The 24387-nt window shown below is 53.1% G+C and overlaps 1 protein-coding gene across 1 annotated transcript in view; it reads right to left on the bottom strand.

Moving 5' to 3' along the window:
• Positions 1–24387, bottom strand: part of LOC140392865 (alpha-2-macroglobulin-like) — a 305968-nt gene that overhangs the window by 217004 nt on the left and 64577 nt on the right. Inside the window, exons 4-7 of the mRNA XM_072478608.1 lie at positions 23619–23671; positions 21271–21291; positions 20494–20659; positions 7538–7622 (exon numbers count right to left, since the gene is read on the bottom strand). Of these exons, the coding sequence (XP_072334709.1) occupies positions 7538–7622; positions 20494–20659; positions 21271–21291; positions 23619–23671 (325 nt within the window). The remainder of the gene's footprint in view (positions 1–7537; positions 7623–20493; positions 20660–21270; positions 21292–23618; positions 23672–24387) is intronic.

The following is a 24387-nucleotide window of genomic DNA, read 5'->3' as shown; positions in this document are numbered from 1 at the left end:
GGGGCTGGCGCTGCCAAACTTTAGTAATTACTACTGGACGGCCAACATAGCTATGATAAGGAAGCGGATGGTGGGTGCTGGGTCGGTTTGGGGCCGGATGGAGGCCGCTTCGTGCAGGGGCACCAGTTTGGCAGCCCTGGTTACGGCGCCCCTGCCGCTCCCGCCGGCTCGGACTCCACCAGCCCTATAGTGGTGGTGACTCTGCGGATCTGGGGCCAATGGAGAAGGCACGTGGGGGAAGTGAGAGCATCAGTTTGGTCCCCAATTTGCGACAATCACCGATTTGCCCCGGGGAATATGGACGATGGGTTCTGAACATGGCGGAGGGCTGGGATTGAGAGGATGGGGGATCTGTTCTTAGACGGGAGCCTCCCGAGCATGAGGGCGCTGGAGGAGAAATTTGGACTGGCGAGAGGGAATGATTTCAGGTACTTGCAGGTGCTGGACTTTCTACGCAGATTCCATCCTTCCCACGCCTGCCAATTAGGGGGATCCTGGACAGGGTAGTGTCCAGTGGATGGGTGGGGGAGGATGAGTCTCGGATATATATAAAGAGCTAATGGGGGCAGAGGAGACGCAAACCGAGGAGCTAAAGCTTAAGTGGGAAGAGGTGCTCGGAGGTGAGATAGAAGAAGGCTTATGGGCGGAGTCGTTGAGTAGGGTTAACGCGACCACAACATTCTCTAGGCTCAGCCTGATCCAATTCAAGGTCGTCCACCGGGCCCACATGACAGTGGCCTGGATGAGTAAATTCTTTGGACTGGAGGACAGGTGTGCCAGATGTGCGGGAGGACCAGCGAACGATGTCCACATGTTCTGGGCATGTCCAAAACTCAGGGGATACTGGCAGGGACTCGCGGACATTATGTCCCGGGTACTGAAAATAAGGGTGGTGATGAGTCCAGAGGTGGCAATATTTGGGGTGTCGGAGGACCCGGGAGTCCAGCAGAAGAGGGAGGCTGACGTTATGGCCTTTGCTTCCCTGGTAGCCCGGCGACGAATTCTGCTGGCGTGGAGGGATTCAAAGCCCCCGAAATCGGAGGCCTGGTTATAAGTTCGCTCTGAGAGGGTCACTGTCAGGGTTCGCCCGGAGGTGGCAACCATTTATCGACTTCTTTGCGGAAAATTAACCGTCAGCGGGGGTGGGGGGGGGGGGGCATTCGGGTAACGTAGACTCGGGGGTTAGTTAGGCGGGTCCTTGTGGGAGGAGGGCTGTTTTTTTTGCACTATGTTGATTGTTCTTTGCACACTGTTTTGTATTGGCAAACTTAGCGGCAACCTTCAAACACTGGCTGCCGTGTTTCAACGGGTACCTCAGGACGGCCACAACTACACCGACGGATGACCAGAAACTGCACATTATCTACTCAAGGGCGAGCCCAGAAATCTACACGCTGATCGAGGATGCGGACGATTTCGAGGCCGCGATGGCCCTGTTGAAAGGACACTACATCCGCCCAGTAAATCAGGTTTACGCCCGACAACTTCTAGCTACCAGACGACAAATCCTGGGGGAATCGCTACACAAATTCTACCGCGCGCTTCTGGTACTAGGTAGGAACTGTGATTGTCCGCAAGTTTCAGCCAACGACCACACCGAACTTTTAATCCGGGTCGCCTTCGTTGCAGGTATGCTGTCCTCCCAAATCCGTCAGCGGCTGTTGGAGAAAGAAATGGTAGGCCTGAAGGAGGCACGGGCCCTCACAAGCTCCCTAGATGTGGCTTCCCGCAGCGCCCGAGCATACGTCCCCGACCGCGCAGCAGCCCAATGGGCAGCGTGGACCCCACCCGCGGCCAATTCCGATGCATCCCCCATCCCCCCACAAGCTTGTGCCGTGCGGCTGCCAGTCAACCCCGGGGGGCCCCAATGGTATTTTTGCGGGCAAGCCAAGCACCCCCGGCAACGCTGCCCGGCCCTCTCCGCAATTTGCAAAGGCTGTGGCAAAAAGGCGTATTTCGTGGTGGTATGCCAGGCCTGGGCGGTCGCCGCTGTCTCCGGGGACGAACCAGGTCCGCCGCCATGACTCTCATCGCAGGCCAAGCGCGGCCCATTGGCGCCGCCATTTTCGATCCCGCGAGCCACGTGCGGACCCCGGGCGCCGCCGTCCTGTTCCCCAGGGACCACATGTGATACGTGGGTGCCGCCATCTTGCCCCCCCCAGCCACGTGCGACCCATGGCCGCCGCCATCTTGGCTGGAGTCCCAAGACCCCGATTCGGATGACCGCTCATCACCCGAAGAAACTCATCAGCTTCTGCCACGACTCGCCTCGGTGATTCTGGACCAGTCTAGGCCCTGAACTCTTTTGACCGCCACGATGACTGTACTCATCAACGGACACAAGACATCCTGCCTGATCGACTCGGGGAGCACAGAGAACTGCTCCCTCCCCATACACCCAGTTAACCAAAGAATCTCCCTGGCCTCCGTGTCTCACTCTGTAGAGATCCAGGGGTACTGCACAACTCACCTCACGGTCCAGGGAAGAGAATTTAAGAATTTCCAACTCCACATCCTCCCTACCTCTGCGCTGCCACGCTCCTGGGATTGGACTTCCAATGCTACCTCCAGAGCTTAACCTTTAAATTCGGTGGCCCTATACCCCCCTCACTGTCCGCAGCCTCGCGACCCTCAAGGTCGACCTGCCTACCCTTTTTGCAAACCTCACCCCTGATTGCAAACCCGTCGCCACTAGGAGCAGACGGTACAGTGCTCAGGACCAGACCTTCATTTGGTCGGAAGTCCAGCGGTTACTGAAGGAAGGTATTATCGAGGCTAGCAACAGCCCCTGGAGAGCTCAAGCAGTGGTTGCAAAGACTGGGGAGAAGCGCAGAATGGTCATCGATTATCGTCAGACAATCAATAGGTATACGCAGCTCGACGCGTACCCTCTCCCCCGCATATCTGATTTAGTCAATCAGATTGCACAATACCAGGTCTTTTCCACAGTGGACCTCAAATCCGCCTACCATCAGTTCCCCATGCGCCCAGACGACCGCAAGTACACTGCATTCGAAGCAGATGGGCAGCTCAACCACTTCATAAGGGTTCCCTTCAGTGTCACAAATGGAGCCTTGGTCTTCCAACGGGCGATGGACCGAATGGTTGACCGGTACGGTTTGCGGGCCACGTTTCCATACCTCGACAACATCACCAACACGACCAGCAGGACCACGACACCAACCTCAGCAAATTTGTCCACACCGCCAATCTCCTTAACCTGACCTATAATAAGGAGAAATGCGTATTCAGCACCGATCGCCTAGCCATAAGACCATAAGACATAGGAGCGGAAGTAAGGCCATTCGGCCCATCGAGTCCACTCCACCATTCAATCATGGCTGATTTCAACTCCATTTACCCGCTCTCTCTCCATAGCCCTTAATTCCTCGAGAAATCAAGAATTTATCAACTTTTGTCTTAAAGACACTCAATGTCCCGGCCTCCACTGCCCTCTGTGGCAATGAATTCCACAGACCCACCACTCTCTGCCCATCCTCGGCTACGTAGTGCACGATGGAGTCATAGGCCCCGACCTCGAACGCATGCGCCCACTCATGGAGTTTCCTCTCCCACACTGCTCCAAGGCCTTGAAACGTTGCCTGGAGTTTTTTTCATATTACGCCCAGTGGGTCCTCAATTATGCGGACAAGGCCCGCCCACGAATCCAATCCACGCTTTTCCCCCTGTCGGCAGAGGCCCGCCAGACCTTCTGTCGCATAAAGGCGGACATCGCAAAGGCAATGATGCACGCAATCGATGAATCCCTTCCCTTCCAAGTCGAGAGTGACGAGTCCGACGTAGCTCTGGCGGCCACCCTCACCTAAGAGGGCAGGCCCGTGGCCTTCTTCTCACGCACCCTCCATGCTTCAGAAATCTGTCATTCCTCCGTTGAAAAGGAGGCCCAGACCACAGTAGAATTTGTGTGGCATTGGAGGCATTACCTGGCCGGCAGGAGATTCACGCTCCTCACTGACCAACGGTCGGTAGTTTTCATGTTCGACAATGCACAGCGGAGCAAGATAAAGAACGATAAGATCTTAAGGTGGAGGATCGAGCTCTCCACCTACAACTATGAGATCTTGTATCGTCCCGGGAAGCTAAACGAGCCTCCTGATGCCCTGTCCCGCGGCACATGTGCCAACGCACAAGTGGACCGACTCCGGACCCTCCACGAGGACCTCTGCCACCCGTGGGTCACTCGATTCTTCCATTTTATCAAGTCCCGCAACCTGCCCTACTCCATCTGCGCGGAGTGCAAGCCGCACTTCTACAGGCCAGAGAAAGCGCACCTGGTGAAGGCTTCCTGACCTTTTGAGCGCCTCAGTATGGACTTCAAAGGGCCCCTCCCCTCCACCAACCGCAACACGTACTTCCTGAACGTGATTGACGAGTACTCCCGGTTCCCGTTCGCCATCCCCTGTCCCGACATGACCGCGGCCATCGTCATAAAAGCCCTCCACAGTATCTTTACCCTATTCGGTTTCCCCGCCTACATACACAGCGATAGGGGGTCCTCCTTCATGAGCAAGGAACTGAGTCAATTCCTGCTCAGCAAGGGCATTGCCTCGAGCAGGCCGACCAGGTATAACCCCCGGGGAAACGGGCAGGTGGAGAGGGAAAACGGAACGGTCTGGAAGACCGTCCTACTGGCCCTGCGGTCCAGGAATCTCCCAGTCTCCCGCTGGCATGATGTCCTCCCCGATGCCCTCCACTCCATTCAATCACTGCTGTGTACCACGACCAACGAAGCACCTCATGAACGTCTCCCTGTCTTCCCAACCTGTCTGGCAGCTCCTGGACCTATTCTGCTCCGCAAACACATTCGGGCGCACAAGTCGGACCCGTTGGTCGAGAGGGTCCACCTCCTTCAACCTAGCCCTCAGTACGCCTATGTGGCGTACCCTGACGGCCGGCAGGATACGGTCTCCCAGCGGGACCTGCCGCCTGCTGGATCCCCACCCACACCCTTCTCATCAACCCCACCCTCCCTCCCACTGGCGCACCCCACGGCTGCCCCATTCCCAGGTGGATCGGTCCTTCCACTGGTCCCACCCAGGGGTGATGAAGCTACTTAAGAAGTCGGGTCACGCTCCAGGAGTCACGGATGCCCGAGCCGGCGCCTGCATCACCGCCGAAACTGCGCCGATCACAGAGGAAGACCAGGGCCCCCGATTGACTAATTGCTTCATTATGAAATTTAAATGAATATCTAGGGCGTCATTCACCGACCCCCCGCCGGGTTGGAGAATCGCCGGGGGCTGCCGTGAATCCCGCCCCCGCCGGTTGCCGAAGTCTCCGGTACCGGATATTCGGTGGGGGCAGGAATCGGGCCGCGCCGGTTGGCGGGCCCCCCCGCTGGATTCTCCGGCCCGGATGGGCCGAAGTCCCGCCGATAAATTGCCTGTCCCGCCGGCGTGGATTAAACCACCTTTTGAACGGCGGGACAAGGCGGCGTGGGCGGGCTCCGGGGTCCTGGGGGGGGGGCGCGGGGCGATCTGACCCCGGGGGGGTGCCCCCACGGTGGCCTGGCCCGCGATAGGGGCCCACCGAACCGCGGGCGGGCCTGTGCCGTGGGGGCACTCTTTCCTTTCCGCCTCCGCCACGGTCTCCACCATGGCGGAGGCGGAAGAGACTCCCTCCACTGCGCATGCGCGGGAAACATTCAGCGGCCGTTGACGCTCCCGCGCATGCGCCGCCCCGACATGTCATTTCCGCGCCAGCTGGCGGGGCAACAAAGGCCGTTTCCGCCAGCTGGCGGGGCGGAAATTCCTCCGCCGTCGGCCTAGCCCCTCAATGTTGGGGCTCGGCCCCCAAAGATGCGGAGCATTCCGCACCTTTGGGGCGGCGTGATGCCCATCTGATTGGCGCTGTTTTGGGCGCCAGTCGGCGGACATCGCGCCGTTTCGGGAGAATTTCGCCCCGGTAGATAGTTGTGTGACATGTAATAAGGCAAAACACTGTACCGCCGACAGGTACCACCATAACCTCCACCATTGTATAACGCGACACCACCACCCCCGTCGGACTTTTTTTTTTTAACAGGGGTGAATGTGGTAGTTGGTATTAGGGGTATTATGGTACCTAGGTTGGAAGTACCTGATGCTGTAAGATCATTGGTGTTGGAGGTACCTCATACTGTAAGACCATTGGTGAAGCCTGCCTGCTGGTTCCGCCCAGTAAGGCGGAGTATAAGAGTCTGTGTCTCCCTAGCTGCTGCATTCTGTACCTGCGCTACTGGGGGAAACATCTAGTCCAATAAAGCCTTCAATTGTCCTACAATCTCGATTCAGGAGTTATTGATCGTGCGTCAGTTAGATACAGAGTAAAGCTCCCTCTACACTGACCTTGTCAAACACTCCCAGGACAGGAACAGCACAGGGTCAGGTACAGAGTAAAGCTCCCTCTACACTGTCCCCATCAAACATTCCCAGGACAGGAACAGCACGGGGTTAGATACAGAGTAAAGCTCCCTCCACACTGTCCCCATCAAACATTCCCAGGACAGGAACAGCACGGGGTTAGATACAGAGTAAAGCTCCCTCTACACTGACCTTGTCAAACACTCCCAGGACAGGAACAGCACAGGGTCAGGTACAGAGTAAAGCTCCCTCTACACTGTCCCCATCAAACATTCCCAGGACAGGAACAGCACGGGGTTAGATACAGAGTAAAGCTCCCTCCACACTGTCCCCATCAAACATTCCCAGGACAGGAACAGCACGGGGTTAGATACAAAGTAAAGCTCCCTCTACACTGACCTTGTCAAACACTCCCATGACAGGAACGGCACAGGGTCAGGTACAGAGTAAAGCTCCCTCTACACTGTCCCCATCAAACATTCCCAGGACAGGAACAGCACGGGGTTAGATACAGAGTAAAGCTCCCTCTACAGTGTCCCCATCAAACATTCCCAGGACAGGAACAGCACGGGGTTAGATACAGAGTAAAGCTCCCTCTACACTGTCCCCATCAAACATTCCCAGGACAGGAACAGCACGGGGTTAGATACAGAGTAAAGCTCCCTCTACAGTGTCCCCATCAAACATTCCCAGGACAGGTACAGCACGGGGTTAGATACAGAGTAAAGCTCCCTCTACACTGTCCCCATCAAACACTCCCAGGACAGGAACAGCACGGGGTTAGATACAGAGTAAAGCTCCCTCTACACTGTCCCCATCAAACACTCCCAGGACAGGAACAGCACCGGGTTAGATACAGAGTAAAGCTCCCTCTACACTGTCCCCATCAAACACTCCCAGGACAGATACAGCACAGTTTGGTTGCAGCTTTTACCTGCCGCAGGGGCGGCACAGTTGCGCAGTGGTTAGCATTGCTGCCTCACGACGACGAGGAATCGGGTTCAATCCCAGCTCCGGGTCATTGTCAGGGTTTGTACATTCTCCACGTGTCTGCGTGGATCTCATCCCCACAACCCAAAGATATGCAGAGTAGGTAGATTGGCCATTCTAAATTGCCCCTTCATTGGAAAAAGAGAATTGGGTACTCTAAATTTTTAATAAAATAAAGCTTTTACCTGCCGCACACTTCGATGTGAATTGTTGGGTCGGTGATTTTGATTTTTTGGGGCATTTTCACCTTCAGTTCGGCGTTGGGTAAAACTAATTGAAAAGAAAGGACATTAATCTGTGAGAAGCTGAGCCACTCGGTTCCGAAATGTCCGCTTCATGAACCACCCACCCTATGCTCTCTGAACTATCCTGGCTTTACCTCCCACAACCTCCAGATTGGAAAAGGTCCATATGTGGCCGAGCGGCCACCTAAGATGGCGTTCTGCAAAGTATACTTTGCCTAGTGTAAGGACAAGCAGGCTGCAGTATAAATGAATATTAATGAGCAAGCTGTAGCCTAGATATTGCAATATAAAGGAAATAGGCTATCTCCTGGCCATCCCAGGGACAATAGAACTGTCCAGTCAATCATGCTTATTTACCAGAGACAAAGGCACCTAAACTCCTTATTTGGAAGGGCTTACGTGCCTCCAACACTTGCAGGCATGACCGTTGAGTGCCAATGCAAAACCAATGAAGGATAAAGGTGCTGCACAACCTAAGAAACTCTCTCTGCAGCAATCAGCAACTGGAACAGAACAGTGATCTGCACCGAGCCACCACAAGGAGGACCATCACACCATCAACAGAAGGAAGACCAGAGCCAGAGCATCAGACCAGGCTGAAGACCAAGCATCGAGGACGGCAGAAACCAACACACAGATAAAGGCTAATATCTGCTTGAGTATTTGTCAGACACTCAAAGTTAAGTCAAGATCTAGTATTGAACTTTAGCATTCTGTGGTATAACATATTGATGGTGTGATTGATTGACATAAACATTGTGTGTGCGTGAGTACACATTATTGATTTAATACAAAGTCGACTCGCAGTTATTTGTCCACCATTTAATGGTTAAAGATACGCAGTGCGACAGACTCAACACATGTTTACCTTCATATCACCTCTGGCCCCTTCAAACCGATCACTATACATGTAACGTCCTCCAGCTCCTACACCCTTCCCTATTTCTGAACCTCCTCCCGATACCCATCCCTATCCCTGTAACTTCCTCCAGCTCCTACATCCTTCCCTATCTCTGCAGCATCCCCATCCCCTACAATGCTCCCTATCTCTATAACTTCCTCCAGCACCTGCATCCCTCCCTATCTCTGCAGCATCCCCATCCCCTACAATGCTCCCTATCTCTATAACTTCCTCCAGCTCCTACATCCTTCCCTATCTCTGCAGCATCCCCATCCCCTACAATGCTCCCTATCTCTATAACTTCCTCCAGCACCTGCATCCCTCCCTATCTTTGCATAAGAGCAGTGGGAGAGACCACATCTGGAGTGGGACACAGCCAGAGTCAGTTTTAAACTCGGGAATTTGAAACAAAGTGGGAATTCGATGCAGATCGGGAATAGGTGCTTGCTGCTTTCTCTCCTTGCTTTGCTTTTACATTTTCAGAGAGTGTGCTTGCCTTGCTGCAGCTGATGCAACAAGGGACAGAGCTGATTGGTAAGTGGTGGGTTAGGTTATAAGTCTTTACATCCTTTATCACTTACAACTTGAAAATACTCCTTGTGGTTTATAATCTGTCAGGGCTATAATTGTTAGCAGCAAGGAGAAGGAAAGAAGGGCCATAGAGAATTGGACAAATTCTAATATCAAGCATCTTCCAAAGCTTGAATTTAAAGTGGTAAGTCATGGCTTGAGAGCTCCAAGCCTTGGTTTGCTCCTCTTCCTCCATGTGGGAAGCCGGGAACATTTCTAGTGCCCGAGACCAGCATGTGTGCAGCAAGTGTACAAATTGGTTTGGTTATACCTGGGCAGGACCAAGACTGATGTCCTGGAGGGGTATTTTCTTTAGTGCTGGGGAGGGTTCAAACTAAAATGGCAGGGGGTGGGATCCAATGTAAGGAGTCAGAGGAGGAAGAAACAATGACACAAACAAAACATAGAAAGGGGATTAAGAAAAGCGATAGGCAGAGAAACCAAGGTTCAGATTCAAACAGGCCACAGTCAAAAATATTGGGAGCGGGACAAATAATGTTAAAAAGACAAGCTTAAAAGCTTTGTGCCTTAAAGCGCAGAGCATTCGCAATAAAGCGGGTGAACTAATTGGCAAATAGATGTAAATGGGTATGTTATAATCGGGGTTAGGAAACATGGCTGCAGGGTGACCAGGGATGGGAACTGAATGTCCAGGGTATTCAGGAAGGGCAGGCAAAAAGGAAAGGTCATGGAGTGGCAGTGCTGGCTAAAGAGGAAATTAACCCACTGGTGCAGAAGGATATCAGCTCTGACAATGTAGAATCAGTATGGGTAGAGCTGAGAAACACCAAGGGGCAGAAAATGTTATTGGTTGTCATAGAAAGACCCCCAAACTGCAGTGATGATGTTGGGAATGGCATTAAGCAGGAATTTAGAGACACATGCAATGAAGGAACACCTGTAATTATGGGTGATTTTAATCCGCATATAGACTGGGCAAATCAAATTAGCTACAATACCATAGAGGAGGAATTCCTGGAATGTATATTTCTCTGGGATGGTTTTCTGGGCCAATACATTGAGGGATCAACTAGGGACTGTGTAATGAGAACAGAATCATTGGTAATCTACTTGTGCGAGACCCCTTGGGGATGAGCGACTAAAATATGATAGAATTTTTCATCACGATGGAGAGTGAAGTAGTTGATTCTGAGACTAGAGTCCTGAATGTTAATAAAGGAAACTGCGATGATATGAGGCATGAGTTGGCTTTGATTGATTGGGGAACATTATTTGAAGGGATTACAGTGGGTAGCCAATGGCAAACATTCAATGAGCGCATGGGTTGCACAATTGTTTATTGCTGTCTGGCACAAAGGTAAAACGGCAAAGGCAGACAATCCATGTCTTACAAGGGACATTAGAGATAGTATTCGATCCAAGGAAGAAGCATACAAATTGGCCAAGAAAAACAACAGGTCTGAGGATTGTTTAGAATTCAGCAAAGAAGGACTAAGGGATTGATTAAGAAGGGGAAAATAAAGTATGAATGAAAGCTTGCGGAGAACATTAAAACTGACAATTAAAGTTTCTAAAGGTACATGAAGAGAAAAGATTTGGTGAAGACAAATATATGTCCCTTACAGTCAGATACAGGGGAATGTATAATCGGGTCAAAGGGACGGCTGAGCAACTAAACGCATACTTTGGTTCAGTCTTCACAAATGAGGCCACAAATCAGGGGCGAGATTCTCCGACCCCCCGCCGGGTTGGAGAATCGGCGGGGGCTGGCGTGAATCCCGCCCCTGCCGGTTACTGAATTCTCCATATTCTCCCATGTATGCATGGGTCTCGACCCCACAACCCCCGCGATTCTCCGGCCCGGATGGGCAGAAGTCCCGCCGCTAGGATGCCTGTCCCGCCGGCGTGGATTAAACCACCTCTCTTACCGGCGGGACAAGGTGGCGCGGGTGGGCTCCGGGGTCCTGGGGGGGGCGCGGGGCGATCTGGCCCCGGGGGGGTGCCCCCACGGTAGCCTGGCCCGCGATCAGGGCCCACCGATCCACGGGCGGGCCTGTGCCATGGGGGCACTCTTTTCCTTCCGCCTTCGCCACAGTCTCCACCATGGCAGAGGCGGAAGAGACTCCCTCCACTGCGCATGCGCGGGGTGCCGTGAGCGGCCGCTAACGCTCCCGCGCATGCGCCGCCCGGCAATGTCATTTCCGCGCCAGCTGGCGGGGTGGAAATCAGTCCGGCGCGGACCTAGCCCCTCAATGTTAGGGCTGGGCCCCCCAAGATGCGGAGGATTCCGCACCTTTGGGGCGGCACGATGCCCGACTGATTTGCGCCGTTTTTGGCGCTGGTCGGTGGACATTGCGCCGATACCGGAGAATTTCGCCCCAGATGCCAGAAATGTTGGGGAACACAGGGTTTAGTGAGAGGGAGGAACTGAAGGAGACCAATATTATTAGAGAAATAATGTTGGGGAAATTGATGGGATTGAAAGTTGATAAATCCCCAGGGCCTGATAATCTACATCCCAGAGTATTTAAGGAAGTGGCTCTAGAAATAGTGGGTGCATTGGTGGTCATCTTCCAGGATTCAATAGACTCTGGAACAGTTCCTGCAGGTTGGAGGGTAGCTAATGTAACTCCATTCTTGAAAAAGGTAGGTAGAGAAAAAAACGGAATTATAGACCAGTAAGCCTAACGTCGGTTTCTAGAATCCATTATGGAAGATTTCATAGCAGAGCACTTAGAAAACAGTGGCAGAATTGGACAGAGTCAGCATGGATTTATGAAGGGGAAATCATGCTTGACAAATCTGCTGGAATTCTTCAGGAATGTAACGAGTCGAGTTGATGAGGGGGGAGCCAGTTGATGTGGTTTATTTGGAATTTTACAAGGCTTTTGACAAAGTCCCACATAAGAGATTAGCGTAAAATTAAAGCACATGGGATTAGGGCTGGTGTATTGAAATGGATAGAAAACTGGTTGGCAGACAGGAAACAAAGAGCAGGAATTAACAGGTCTTTTTCAAATCGGCAGGCAGTGATTAGTGGTGTACCACAGGAATCGGTGCTCGGACCCAAGCAATTTACAATATATATTAATGATTTAGATGAGGGAACAAAATGGAATATCTCAAATTTGCAGATGACATCAGATTGGGTGGGTGAGCTGGGAGGAGGCTGCAGAGATCCTTCAGTGTGATTTGGACAAGTTGAGTGAGTGGGTAAATGAATGGCAGATGCAGTATAATGTGGATAAATGTGAGGTTATCCACTTTGGTAGCAAAAATGAGAAGGCAGTTTATTATTGAATGGCCATAAATTAGGAGAGGGGAATGTGCAACATGATCTGCGTGTTCCTTGTACACCGGTCACTGAAGGTAAGCATGCAGGTGCAGCAGGCGGTAAAGAAAGCAAATAGTTTGTTGGCCTTCAGAGCAAGAGGATTCAAGTACAGGAGCAGGGATGCCTTGCTGCAATTATTCAGGGCCTTGGTGAGGCCACACCTGGAATACTTTGTGTAGTTTTGGACTCCTTATCGGAGGAAGCATGTTCTTGCTCTAGAGAGAGCGCATCGAAGGTTTACCAGACTGATAATTGGGATGGTAGGTCTGACATATGAGGAGAGATTGAATCGGTGAGGATTGTATTCGCTGAGGGCAGCACAGTGGCACAGTGGTTAGCACTCTTGCCTCATGGCGCCAAGGACCCGGGTTCAATCCCAGCCGTGGGTGACTGGAGTTTGCATATTCTCCCATGTATGCATGGGTCTCGACCCCACAACCCACAAAGATGTGCAGTGTAGGTGAATTGTCCACGCTAAATTGTCCCTCAATTGGGAAAAAAAAGAATTGCATAGAAACCTATAAAAATCTAACAGGACTAGACAGGGTAGATGCAGGAAGGATGTTCCTGATGTTTGGTGTGTCCAGAATCAGGGGTCACAATCTGAGGATACAAGTAGACCATTTAGGACAGAGATGGAGAGACATTTCTTCACCCAAAGTGGGCAGCCTGTTGAATTCATTACTGCAGGAAGTAGTTGAGACAAAACATTGTCAGCTGGATTCTCAGTCGGCATGATCCTCCGTTTTGCCAGCAGCGCAAGCACGCCCGCGGATTTCCCAATGGCATGGGGGAGCTCGCAATGGGAATCCCTTTTGGCCAGCTGCCGGGACGGAGGATCCCACTGCTGGCGGGGGCGCGCTGCACCACAAAATAGGTGTGGCGGGATGGGGAATCCCGCCCTGTATGTTTTCTAGAAGCAGTTCGATACAGCTCTTCGGGTGAAGGGGATCAAAGGATATGGAGGAAAGCGGGATTAGGCTATTGAGTTGGATTATTAGCCATTATCATAACGAATGGCAGAGCAGGATCGAAGGATGATTGGAATCCTCCTGCTCCTATTTTATATGTTTCTATCTCTGTACCCGCCTCCAACCCAACCAACCTTCCCTGTCTCTGCAAACTTCTCCAGCCCCTACAACCCTCCCTACATTTGTCCAGTCCCCCTGTCCCTACACATCTCACTCTATCCATCAACTGCTCCAACCCCTACATCCCTCCCTATCTCTGTAACCTCCGCCAACCCCTACACCCCTCCCTATCTCTGTAACCTCCTCCAACCCCTACATCCCTCCCTCTCTCCAGAAACTCCTCCAGCCCCTCCACACCTCCCTATCCCTGTAATCTCCTCCAGTCCCTACACCACTCCCTATCTCTGTAATCGCCTCCAGAACCTACAGTCCTCCCTATCTCTGTCCCCTCCTCCAGTTCCAACACAACTCCCTATATCTGTAAACTCCTCCAACCCTCCCTATCTCTGTAAACTCATTTAGCCCCCACACCCTTCCCTATCACTGTAACCTCATCCAGCCCCCACACACATCTCTGGAAATATTTCCAAGTGTGGTAACGACCGGGAATAGCCGTGAGCTTCCCGGCGCTTGGCCCAGCGAGGCCAGCAAAGCTATTCAACGTTAATTGGTCCACTGAACGAGGCCTCACACACAAACCGTCCCGAATACCGGCTCGCCAGCCGATTTGCCGGGGCCGCGCTCGCCAGCCCCCTGCTAACAAGCTTGAGCAGCACTTAAGCTGCACTTTCTCAGCCAACCCCAGCCAGCTCGCAAAAATGGAGCCGAGGAGACCAGTCCCAAGATTCGGGGATGCTGACTTGTGGAGACTTCTGGATGTGGTGGAAGCCAGGAGGGATGTCCTGTTACCCCGAGGATCCTGGAGGGTGAGCCATAGGGCAGCCAGGGCTGCCTGGGATGAGGTGGCGGCAGCTGTCAGTTCAGGGAGTGTAACCAGGAAGACTGGCCTCCAGTGCCGGAAGAAGTGCAACAACCTACATCGGGCAGTGAGTGAGCAGATACCAACCCTCCAATGCCCCAGGCGACCCCCAATCCTTCCCCCACCCTCTCCCCCTTTTTAACGCTCCCCAACCCACCCCATTAACCCTCCCTCCAACCCAACCCTGCCTCCACAACCCCCCCCCCCCTCCCACAACTGTGAACCATGCATGTGGCGAACGATGCCCTCTCTGTGTCTCCTCAGGAAAAGCTCTTAGATAATCGGCAGGAGAGGGCCCAGACTGGCAGTGGGGTGCCAGACTTGAGAATCCTTACCTCCTTCAAGGGGCAGACTCTGGAGGTGACGGGGGTGGCTGAGGACAGGGCGGTCACCAACGCGGAGGTTGTCGGACGCCACAGAGGTGATGAACCACCGGGCCCCACCCGGGGGATCTGTCAAACGTGAGTAACGATTGCCTTATTGACTGACCTAGCCCTCCCACGGACCACATGTCCATTCTCCAGCAGGGCCTCCAACCGATGGCACCGGCCCATCCTGGGCGGCCCCCTTTCCTGGCAACGAGGAGAACATCTCGGAGGAGAGCTCCATTATAGTCTCGTCATAGCTGTCATCCCCACCCTTCACCAATGCAGATACGCACACTTCGGTGGGAAAAGTTAATGGTCAGGCTTCTGGGGCACAATCTGGTGAGCACTACACTGCTGCTGCTGTACATCAGGTGGAGGCAGGAACCCCCAGGCAAGACAGCAGTTGGAGGGCTGCTGGATCCCAGGACCAGTTGGGTCGCAGCTTGATGCTGAGCCTCTGGAACAGGCTGATGGAGATGTTAGGGAATTCAGGGACATTCAGAGGGAGATGTCAATGTCACTCCAGCAGATCCATAGCCGATTGGAATAGTCCCAGAGGCTATGGGCACAGGAGATGGCGCCGGCAATGAGTGGCACTGAAGCCAACACTGCTAGGATGCCGACCACAGTGGAGAGCCTGGTGCACAAGTGAAGGTGTTCAAGGCATTGCTGAATCAATGACGGCCTTGCCTGAGGGTCTCAACAGAATGTCTGCCTCGCTGCGGGATGTCACCCAGTACCAGGCCGACCTTGATGAGGTTCTGCTGGACATGTCCTGCTCTCAGATGGGAATGGCCGAGGAGCTGCAGAGCTGGTCCCGGTCGCATTTGGGCATTGCCGAGGCACTTCAGAGCTTGCACTGGTCACTGGGGTATGAGTCCCAGTCACTGATGGTCATCACTGGGGGCGTCGACACTGTGGTGCAGGAATTGGGGAACCACCAAGGTGGCAGAGTCAGGTGATGCAGGGTCAGCCGGGGTTCAAACTAGCTGCCCCTCCATCCCCAGGTGGACCCCAGGACCCTATGGTCACCGACCGGGAGGAGGGGGCACTGAGTGCCAACCCGGACCAGTCCCATGGAGCAGCGACGGTGACTACCAACTCCCCTGAGTTCCACCCCTCTGATGACGCTAAATCTTGAGGTCAGCACAAGCACAGGGCGGCATAGCTGTGCATGTGCCGTCGACTAGTGAGCCTTGACCCATCGGCCCCAGAGCTCCCAGAGGATGCTCGCCGGGGGCATTTAAGGCTACTGGACGAGGGAAGCAGCTGGCTGCATCCACCTCAAATGTGCATCCTGGAAGACACCAAGACATAGTGGTAGAGCTAGGAGGGCAAAGCACGGCGAGGATCACTGAGGATACGGAGGTCGGGGTGGTGGGTGGGTGGGGGAGGCGGTGGAGGTAGGGGTTGAGAGAGGGTGTGGAGGGAGGGGGTTGGGGGCGGCTCCATCGGGACAGTGGGGACCTGTATTGAACTATAAACACCCTTGTGCACAACCAGTAGATACCTCTGTCACTTTCTTCCACAACGTATCACCGCGTGCTGGTGATGAGTGTGAGCGAGCAGCAGACAGGCAGGGGTCAGACGGTAGCATAGATTGAGGAGCAGCAGCACTCAGCTCTCTGTGAGTTATCATCACCCCTCTGCCCTCGACAGTGACCCACTGACGGTGCCGACACAGGGCCCGGAGTGATGTGACACATACCTTGGGAGGGTGGGAGATGGGGCTGGTGGGTGGGTAAGGTTGCGATGAATGATCAGGCCACTTCCTAGGAAAAGTGGGCGAGTATGAAGGCCTCCCTGGCTCTCCGGGCTTGCTGGACCCTCACCTCTACCGCCTGTCCTGCATCCTCTGGCTGGGCTTCAAGTTCTACCCCGACCTCGTCCTCCAGCCCCTGCTTGATGACGCTTCCTCATCATCCATATCCTCCTTGTCCTCATCTCCCTCCTCCTCCTCGGAGGTGGCCACATGTTCCTCATCACCAAACTCCAGCTTATAGCCCCACTGTTGTACCAGGTTATGCAGGACATAACAGACCACAATAAAGCGGGCGAACCTCCAGGCGATGTACAGCAGGTTACCACCGGAGTGGTCAATGCATTGGAACAGGATCTTGAGGAGTCCGATGCACCACTCAATGACAGCCTGGGTGGCTGCATAGGTCTCATTGCACCGGGTCTCCACTTCGGTCTCCGGCTTCCATACTGGCGTCATTACCAGGTCCTCAGCCGATTCCTCTTCCCCCCCAAGAGTCAGCAACTCACCCTGGGGTCTTCCTCGTAGAGGACTGGGGTGTCCGACTGCCTCAGGATGTAGCTGTCGTGCACATTCCCCTGGAAGTGTGCGCACAAGTGCATGATCTTCATGTGGTGGTTGCATGCGAGCTGTATATTGTGGGAGTGGAACTCCTTTCTGTTCATGTGGGGCACCCCCAGATGGCCCAGTGAACACAGGGTGACATGCATGGTATCTATTACCCCTAGACCTGGGGCATCCCGGCATTGGCAGAGAATACTGCAGCCCGGGCACCTTGCTGATCCTGGTCCATATCAAAAACAATGTAGTATTCCGCCTGGGCATACAGGGTATTCGTGAACTGCTGGATGCACATGTGGGTTGTGGCCTGTCAGGTGCCACACAGGTCCCCGCTCGAGGCCTGGAACGATCCTGAGGTGTAAACGTTCAGGGCTGCGGTCACCGGGAGCGGATGTCCACCCCCTCCATGTGGTGCTAAGACATGACACAGATGTCGCACCATCTTCTTGTTGAGGCGGAGCCTCCTGCGGCATGTGCTGTCCATCATCTGTTCACAAGACCAGTGACGCCTGTAGACCCTGAGCCGTCACAGGACTCCCCCTCTGGGGCCCTCCCTGGCCTGATGGATGACCGGGTCCTCAGGATGTGGGGTGGGGACTGGGACATGGCCCGCCGCCTGAGCATCTGCAGATGCTGCTGTTGCCACTTTCTCCAGTGTATGGCCACATTGCTTGGCAGCAGCATCACTAGGGCACATTCCCAGTCCAAAATCCCTGCCATAGCATTCAATTTCCATAAGGCATTGAGAGAGGGTGTTAGACTGAGAAACAGCGATGGCTCCCACCCCGGGACCCTCCATTCCCCCACTGATCACCTCCCCTTCATGCCCCACACCCAGAACGCCCTCCCACGCACACCCAGCTGCAGCGGGCCCCCCTCACCGGACCCCAGACCTTGTACCCCGGATACATACTCATAACGTCAACCGGACCAGGCCCGCCTCCCCACCTTTCCATGGCGGCCCACCCTCAGCCAAAGGTCCCCCACCCCTCTACTGAGCACTGGAGTGGCAAGCCCAGCACCCCTGGATTCTTTGCCTGTGAGCAAAAATGGCTACCCACCTTCCATGCTCCCCACAAAAGCCCTTCCTCCAGGTTCACATTTTTCAAAAGGAGTACTAATCGGCGCCAGCGTGAGCACTTGCCGGGGAGGCCGCTGAATGACGGAAGGCCACTGGATAATGGGTGACGCCCGTTAATTGTATGGAAATAGGGCTTTAATGGTGATAATTGGTTTCTCGCCACGCTAGACCAAGGTCCCAATTTCGCCTATGGGAACGGGCCGGTTGCATTGTAAACTGTATGGTGCCCAGCGCGGTTCTCATTTTCGACCTCTCCCGCTATTCACCGGCCTCATTTCACTTGAGCGAGAGTGTAGCGAGGCCATAAGATCACGCCCTATATCTGTAATCTCCTCCAACACCTAGGAACATATTAACTCTAACCTACTTCAGGCCCTATACTGCCCCTTATCTCTGTAACCTTCTCCAGCTCCTACAGCCCTCTCTTCCTCTGTAACATCCTCCGGGCCCAACACACCTCACCTATGTAAACTCCTCCAGCCCTTACAACTCTCACTATCTCTGTGACTTCCACAAGTCCTTACAATCCTCCCTATCTCTGTAACATCCACCAGCCCCTACAACCCTCCCCATACAGTACCCTCCTCCAGCCCTTACAGCCCTCCCTATCTCTGTAACATGCTCCAGCCCCTCCAACCCTCCCTATCTCTGTAACCTCCTCCAAAGCCCTACACCCCTTCCTATCTCTGTAACCTTCTCCAGCCCCGACAGCTATCCCTATCTATGTAACCTTCTCCGTCCACTACAGCCTTCCCTATCTCTGTAAGCTCCTCCAGTCCCTACACCCCTCCCTACCTCTGTAACCTCCTCCAAAGCCCTACACTCCTCCCTATCTCTGTAACCTCCTCCAGCCCCTACAACCCTCCCTATCTCTGTAACTGCCTCCAACCCCTCCAACCCTCCCTGATTCTCTAACCTCTTCCAGCACCGATAACCCCATCTCTGTAACCTCCTCCAGCTCCTACAACCATTCCTGTCTCAGTAACTCCTCCAGTACCTCAAACTCTCCTAATCTCTGTAACTGTCTCCAGCCGCTACAACCCTCTGTCTCTGTAACCTCCTCCAGCACCAACAAAGCTCCCTGTGCAGGATTTTCTCAGCCCAGGGCCGGGCCAGAGAATCCCCGCGACCGGCGCAAATCGCGCCACGCCACCCTGACGCCGGCACGCGATTCTCCGCAGAATCGGTGCCATTGGCGCTGGCGTGGTTGGCGCGGCGCCTGTCGGGGCCACTCTACGCGGCCGGCCGATTCTCGGCCCAGGATGGACCGAGCGGCCATCGTAAAAAAGCCGAGTCCGGCCGGCAATGTCCGCACCTGCTCTCAGCCAGCGGGAACTCGATGTGGAAGCGTCGGGGGGGCGGCCTGTGGGGGGAGGCGGGGGGGCCCTCCGATGTGGCCTGGCCCGCGATCGGGGCCCACCGATCGGCGGGCCGGCCTCTCTGGCTGCGGGCCTCGTTTCTTCTGCGGCAGCCCCTGTAGCCCTGTGCATGTTGCGTCGGGGCCGGCGCGTTGAAGGAAGCCACTGTGCATGTGCGTATGGGCGCGTTGGCGCCGGTGCCACTGCGCATGTGCGCGTTGTCGGCGGGGCCACTGCGCATGTGCGCGTTGGTGCCGGTGCCACTGCGCATGTGCGGATCCTGCGGTGCCCAGTTGACGCAAGGATCAGCAGCTGAAGTGGCGTGAACCGCTCCAGTGCCGTGCTTGTCCCCTGTAGGGGCCAGAATTGCTGATCCAAAGGCCGTGTTGACGCCGTCGAGAAACACGACGGGGTTTCCGGCGGCGTCAACACTTAGCCTCAGGATCACAGAATCCCACCCGCTGTCTCTGTCAACTCCTCCAGTCCCTACAACCCTCTCTCTCTCTTATTGCAACCTCCTCCAACACCGACAACACTCTCTGTCTCTGTAATCTCCTCTAGTCCCGACATCCCTCTTCATGTTTGCATGGGTCTCACCCCCACAACATAAAGATGTGCACGGTAGGTGGATATACCATGCTAAGGGGCAGCACGGTAGCACAAGTGGATAGCACTGTGGCGCCAGTGTCCCAGATTTGATTCCCCGTCTCGGTCACTGTCTATCCGGAGTCTGCACTTTCTCCCCATGTCTGTGTGGGTTTTCTCCGGGTGCTCTGGTTTCCTCCCACAGCCCAAAGACGTGCAGGTTAGGTGGATTGGCTATGCTAAATTGCCCTTAGTGGCCAAAAAGGTTAGGAGGGGTTATTGGGTTGCGGGGATAGGGTGGAGGTGAGGGCTTGAGTGGGTCCGTGCAGACTCGATGGGCCAAGTGGCCTCCTTCTGCACTATATATTCTATGTTCTAAATTGCCCCTTAACTGGAAAAAAAAATTTGGCATTTCAAATTTATTTTTAAAAAATCCACCCATATGTCCATATCGAGCAAATTCCATACCATATTCCTGCACACTGAAGTCGTGATCCCGTTTTCCCCTATTCTTAAACACTTCAATCTGGTACTTTCCATGTGTCGGTTCCAGCATCAGGTCAAATGTCAGGTCCACGATTCCCTGTCTGGGCTCCACATCCCTCCACTGTCGAATCCGATTGCTTTCTGGGTCCTGTCACAGACATTCAACTTATATTTTGCGTCTGTCTTCACAGTAGACATTTTAAATTACAAATCAGAAATAGAACATAACCGTGGGGCCAGTACATCTACAGGTTCCCCTCCATCTACACGACTAATTACATCCGCATAAAACTGTAAGGAATCTGCCAAACAGGCTTTCCCTTCAGTGAACGCTTGTTGACTTGACCTGATCACACCATACTTTTCTCAGCACGTTGTGAGAAATACTTTCAGAATACATTCCAGCATTTTCCTGACTGACTGATGTCAGTCTAACTGGCTCATCATTCCCTGTTTACTACACCCCTCATTTCCTGAGAAACATTGATACATTTGCCAACTCCCAAACTGCTAGGAATGTTCCGGAATGAAAGGAAATCATGGCCAGCATATTCACTATCTCGACAGCTCTCCTTGAGAACTCTCAGGGGTGCAGCTCCCGGGGATTAAGGTCACTAATGTCCAAGGTGAGGAACTGATGGAAAAGGTCAAGGGGCTAATATCGAACCAATCCTGTGTCTAGAGCTGCAGGCCCGTCCAGCTGGATTGAGGGTTTAACTTGAGTTGACGTTGGGGTGTTGATTGGAGATTTGTACTCACCCACACAGTGACAAGAGGATACTGGAAAAGAGAGAGAGAGAAAACAGGAGCACGGGTTAGTGAGAAAGATCATTAAACGTCCAAACAAAGAAACACCTCACGCTGGTCCTGAGCACAGGATACAGCGGGGAGGCAGAGGTGGGGGGGCGGGGAAGGTTGGTGAAAGAAGGGTGGATGGGGAAAGGTCGTCAAATGCATGGATGATTGGATAGATACGAGGGATGAAAGGAGGGTTGGACAAATGGATGGATAGACAGATGATTTGATGGAGCGACAGATGGATAGACGGATGATTTGACGGACGAACAAGTCGATGGATGGATGGACGGATTACGGATAATTCGGTGAATGGACGGATCGATGAATGGACGGATGGATGGATGAAGAGGTGGACAATTCAATGGACTATTTGACAGATGGACGGATGGATGGATGGATGGATGATTCGATGAGTGGATGGACGAAGAGGAAGACAATTTAATGGACTATTTGATGGACGGATGGACGATTTGACGGATGGTTGGTTGGACGATTTGACGGATGGACGGACGATTTGACGGATGGACAGATAGGTGGACGATTTGACGGATGGATGGATGGACGATTTGACGGACTGATGGATGGACGATTTGACGGATGGATGGACGATTTGACGGATGGACGGATGGATAGACAATTTGACGGATGGATGGATGGACGAACGGATGGATGGATGGAGGGGTGGACAATTCAATGGATGATTTAGCAGACGAATGGACGGACAGATGGATGAATGGAGGGAGGAATGCAGGGATGGGCAGACAATTCAATAGAGAGATGGATGAATGGATGGACGGATAGACAGACGGATGGATGGACAAATCATGTGAGGGTGGGATGGATGCAGACACAAATTAAGGGATGGGGGGTGGAGAAAGGGAAGGAGGGAGGGCAGATGGATGGACAGATCAACAGATGAATGGACAATTCGATGGATGGACAAATTGAGGGATGGATGGATAGATGGATGGAGGGATGGACAGATGGAAGAAGGGAAGGGCAGATTGATGGAGGGCTGGGCAGATTGTTCGTGGGATAGGCAATTGAATAGAGGGATGGATGGATGAATGGATTGACAGATAGACAGAATCAAGCACATGTGGATGGAGGAATGGATTGAGAGATGGACAGATGGAAGGACTGGGGATGGAGGAATATATTGAGAGATGGACAGATGGAAGTACTGGGGATGGAGGAATGGATTGAGCGATGGACAGATGGAAGTACTGGGGATGGAGGAATGGATTGAGTGATGGACATATGGGAGGACTGGGGATGGAGGAATGGATTGAGCGATGGACAGATGGAAGGACTAAGGATGGAGGAATGGATTGAGAGATGGACAGATGGGAGGACTGGGGATGGAGGAATGGATTGAGAGATGGACAGATGGATGGACTTTGGGATGGAGGGACAAATATTTGGATGGATTGACGGATGGTCAGATGGATAGAGGAATGGATGGCATTGTGGCTAGCACAATTGTTTCACAGCTCCAGGGTCCCAGGTTCGATTCCCGGCTTGGGTCACTGTCGGTGCGGAGACTGCACATTCTCCTCGTGAGTGCGTGGGTTTCCTCCGGTTGCTCCGGTTTCCTCCCACAATCCAAAGATGTGCAGGTTAGGTGAATTGGCCATGCTAAATTGCCCTTAGCGTCCAAAATTGCCCTTCGTGTTGGGAGGGGTTGCTGGGCTGTGGGGATGGAGTGGGGGTGTGGACCTTGGGTGGGGTATTCTTTCCAGGGGCCGGTGCAGACTCGATGGGCCGAATGGCCTCCTTCTGCACTGTAAACTCTCTGATAACTGAATGGATGGAGGTGGATAGATGGCGAGAGCAACAGACAAATGGAGTGAGGAATGGAGGGACGGATGGAGAGATGGATAACGGGATGAATGGAGAGTTGGTTGCACAGGTTGAGAGATGGGTTGAAAGATAGGTGGAGGAAGGAAGGAGGGATGAATAGAGAGATGGGTGGAATGATGAATGCATAGATGGAAACTTGAATGGAGGGATAGGTGGGGTGACGAATGAAGAGATAGATGGATAGATGGAGAAATTGACGAATGGAGGGATAGAGGTGTGGATGTAACCCGTAACAGCCTCCCCGAACAGGTGCCGGAATGTGGCGACTAGGGGCTTTTCACAGTAACTTCATTTGAAGCCTACTTGTGACAATAAGCAATTTTCATTTCATTCATTTTCATGTGATGACGAATGGAGAGACGGAGAGTTGGATGGAGAGATTAATGGATGGAGTGACGAGTGGGGACAGGGATAGATGCAGTGATTGACAGATGGATATCTCTCACCTTTTCCTGAATGGGGATGAAGTCTTCATTCAAGGTCACAATCCTGAACTTCACTGAATGACAAAGGAAGATGCGTATTAAGATCAAAAACCCTGAGATCATTTCCATCCTCACCTATCAGAGATCATAATCCAGAGCCCAGAACAACAGTTCTAGATGCATTAGTTCTCCCTGGACACACACTCTGATCATTCTTCGGCTCCTCATATTCCATTGATGCCTTCCGCCCAGATCCCAGGGGAATGGTGTTCCAGATTTTCTCTCCTCACTGGCATGGTTCTCATTTTACACTTGACCACAGCTGGGAGAGGCAGAAAGGGAATGGGAATTGGCAAAGACTTGGTTTTCAGACAAGGACAAGGCCATTATTTATTACCCATCCCTAATTGCCCCTTAAGAAGGTTGTGATGAGCCGTTAACTTGAATCACTGCAGTCCCAGGTGGTGAAGGTTCACCCACAGGGCTGGGTGGCATGTATAGAAATTGTTATATGTTATATTTTATATTTGTGGCAGTAATATTATTAAAAACCCAGGTTTAAAATACATACAGGCAGTGTGCCTACTAAAGCTAAAATTAAGAAGTCATAAAAGTTAGGGAAACCACAGTTTCTAACCATTTACTTGCTGACAGAAAGATCGCTAATGGGATGTGGTTTTAACTGCTGGAGATTCCCTGGACTATTGATAATTTATGAGGGATGATGTTTAGACCTAGCTAAGCAGGCCATGGGATATACGTGATGTAATTAATGCGAGGAGCCAGGTCT

Source organism: Scyliorhinus torazame, chromosome 16 (assembly GCF_047496885.1).
Source record: "Scyliorhinus torazame isolate Kashiwa2021f chromosome 16, sScyTor2.1, whole genome shotgun sequence".
NCBI classification, from domain to species: Eukaryota; Metazoa; Chordata; class Chondrichthyes; order Carcharhiniformes; family Scyliorhinidae; genus Scyliorhinus; species Scyliorhinus torazame.
The sequence above is the reverse complement of the archived record's forward strand: the minus strand, read 5'-3'. Positions and strand labels throughout refer to the sequence as shown.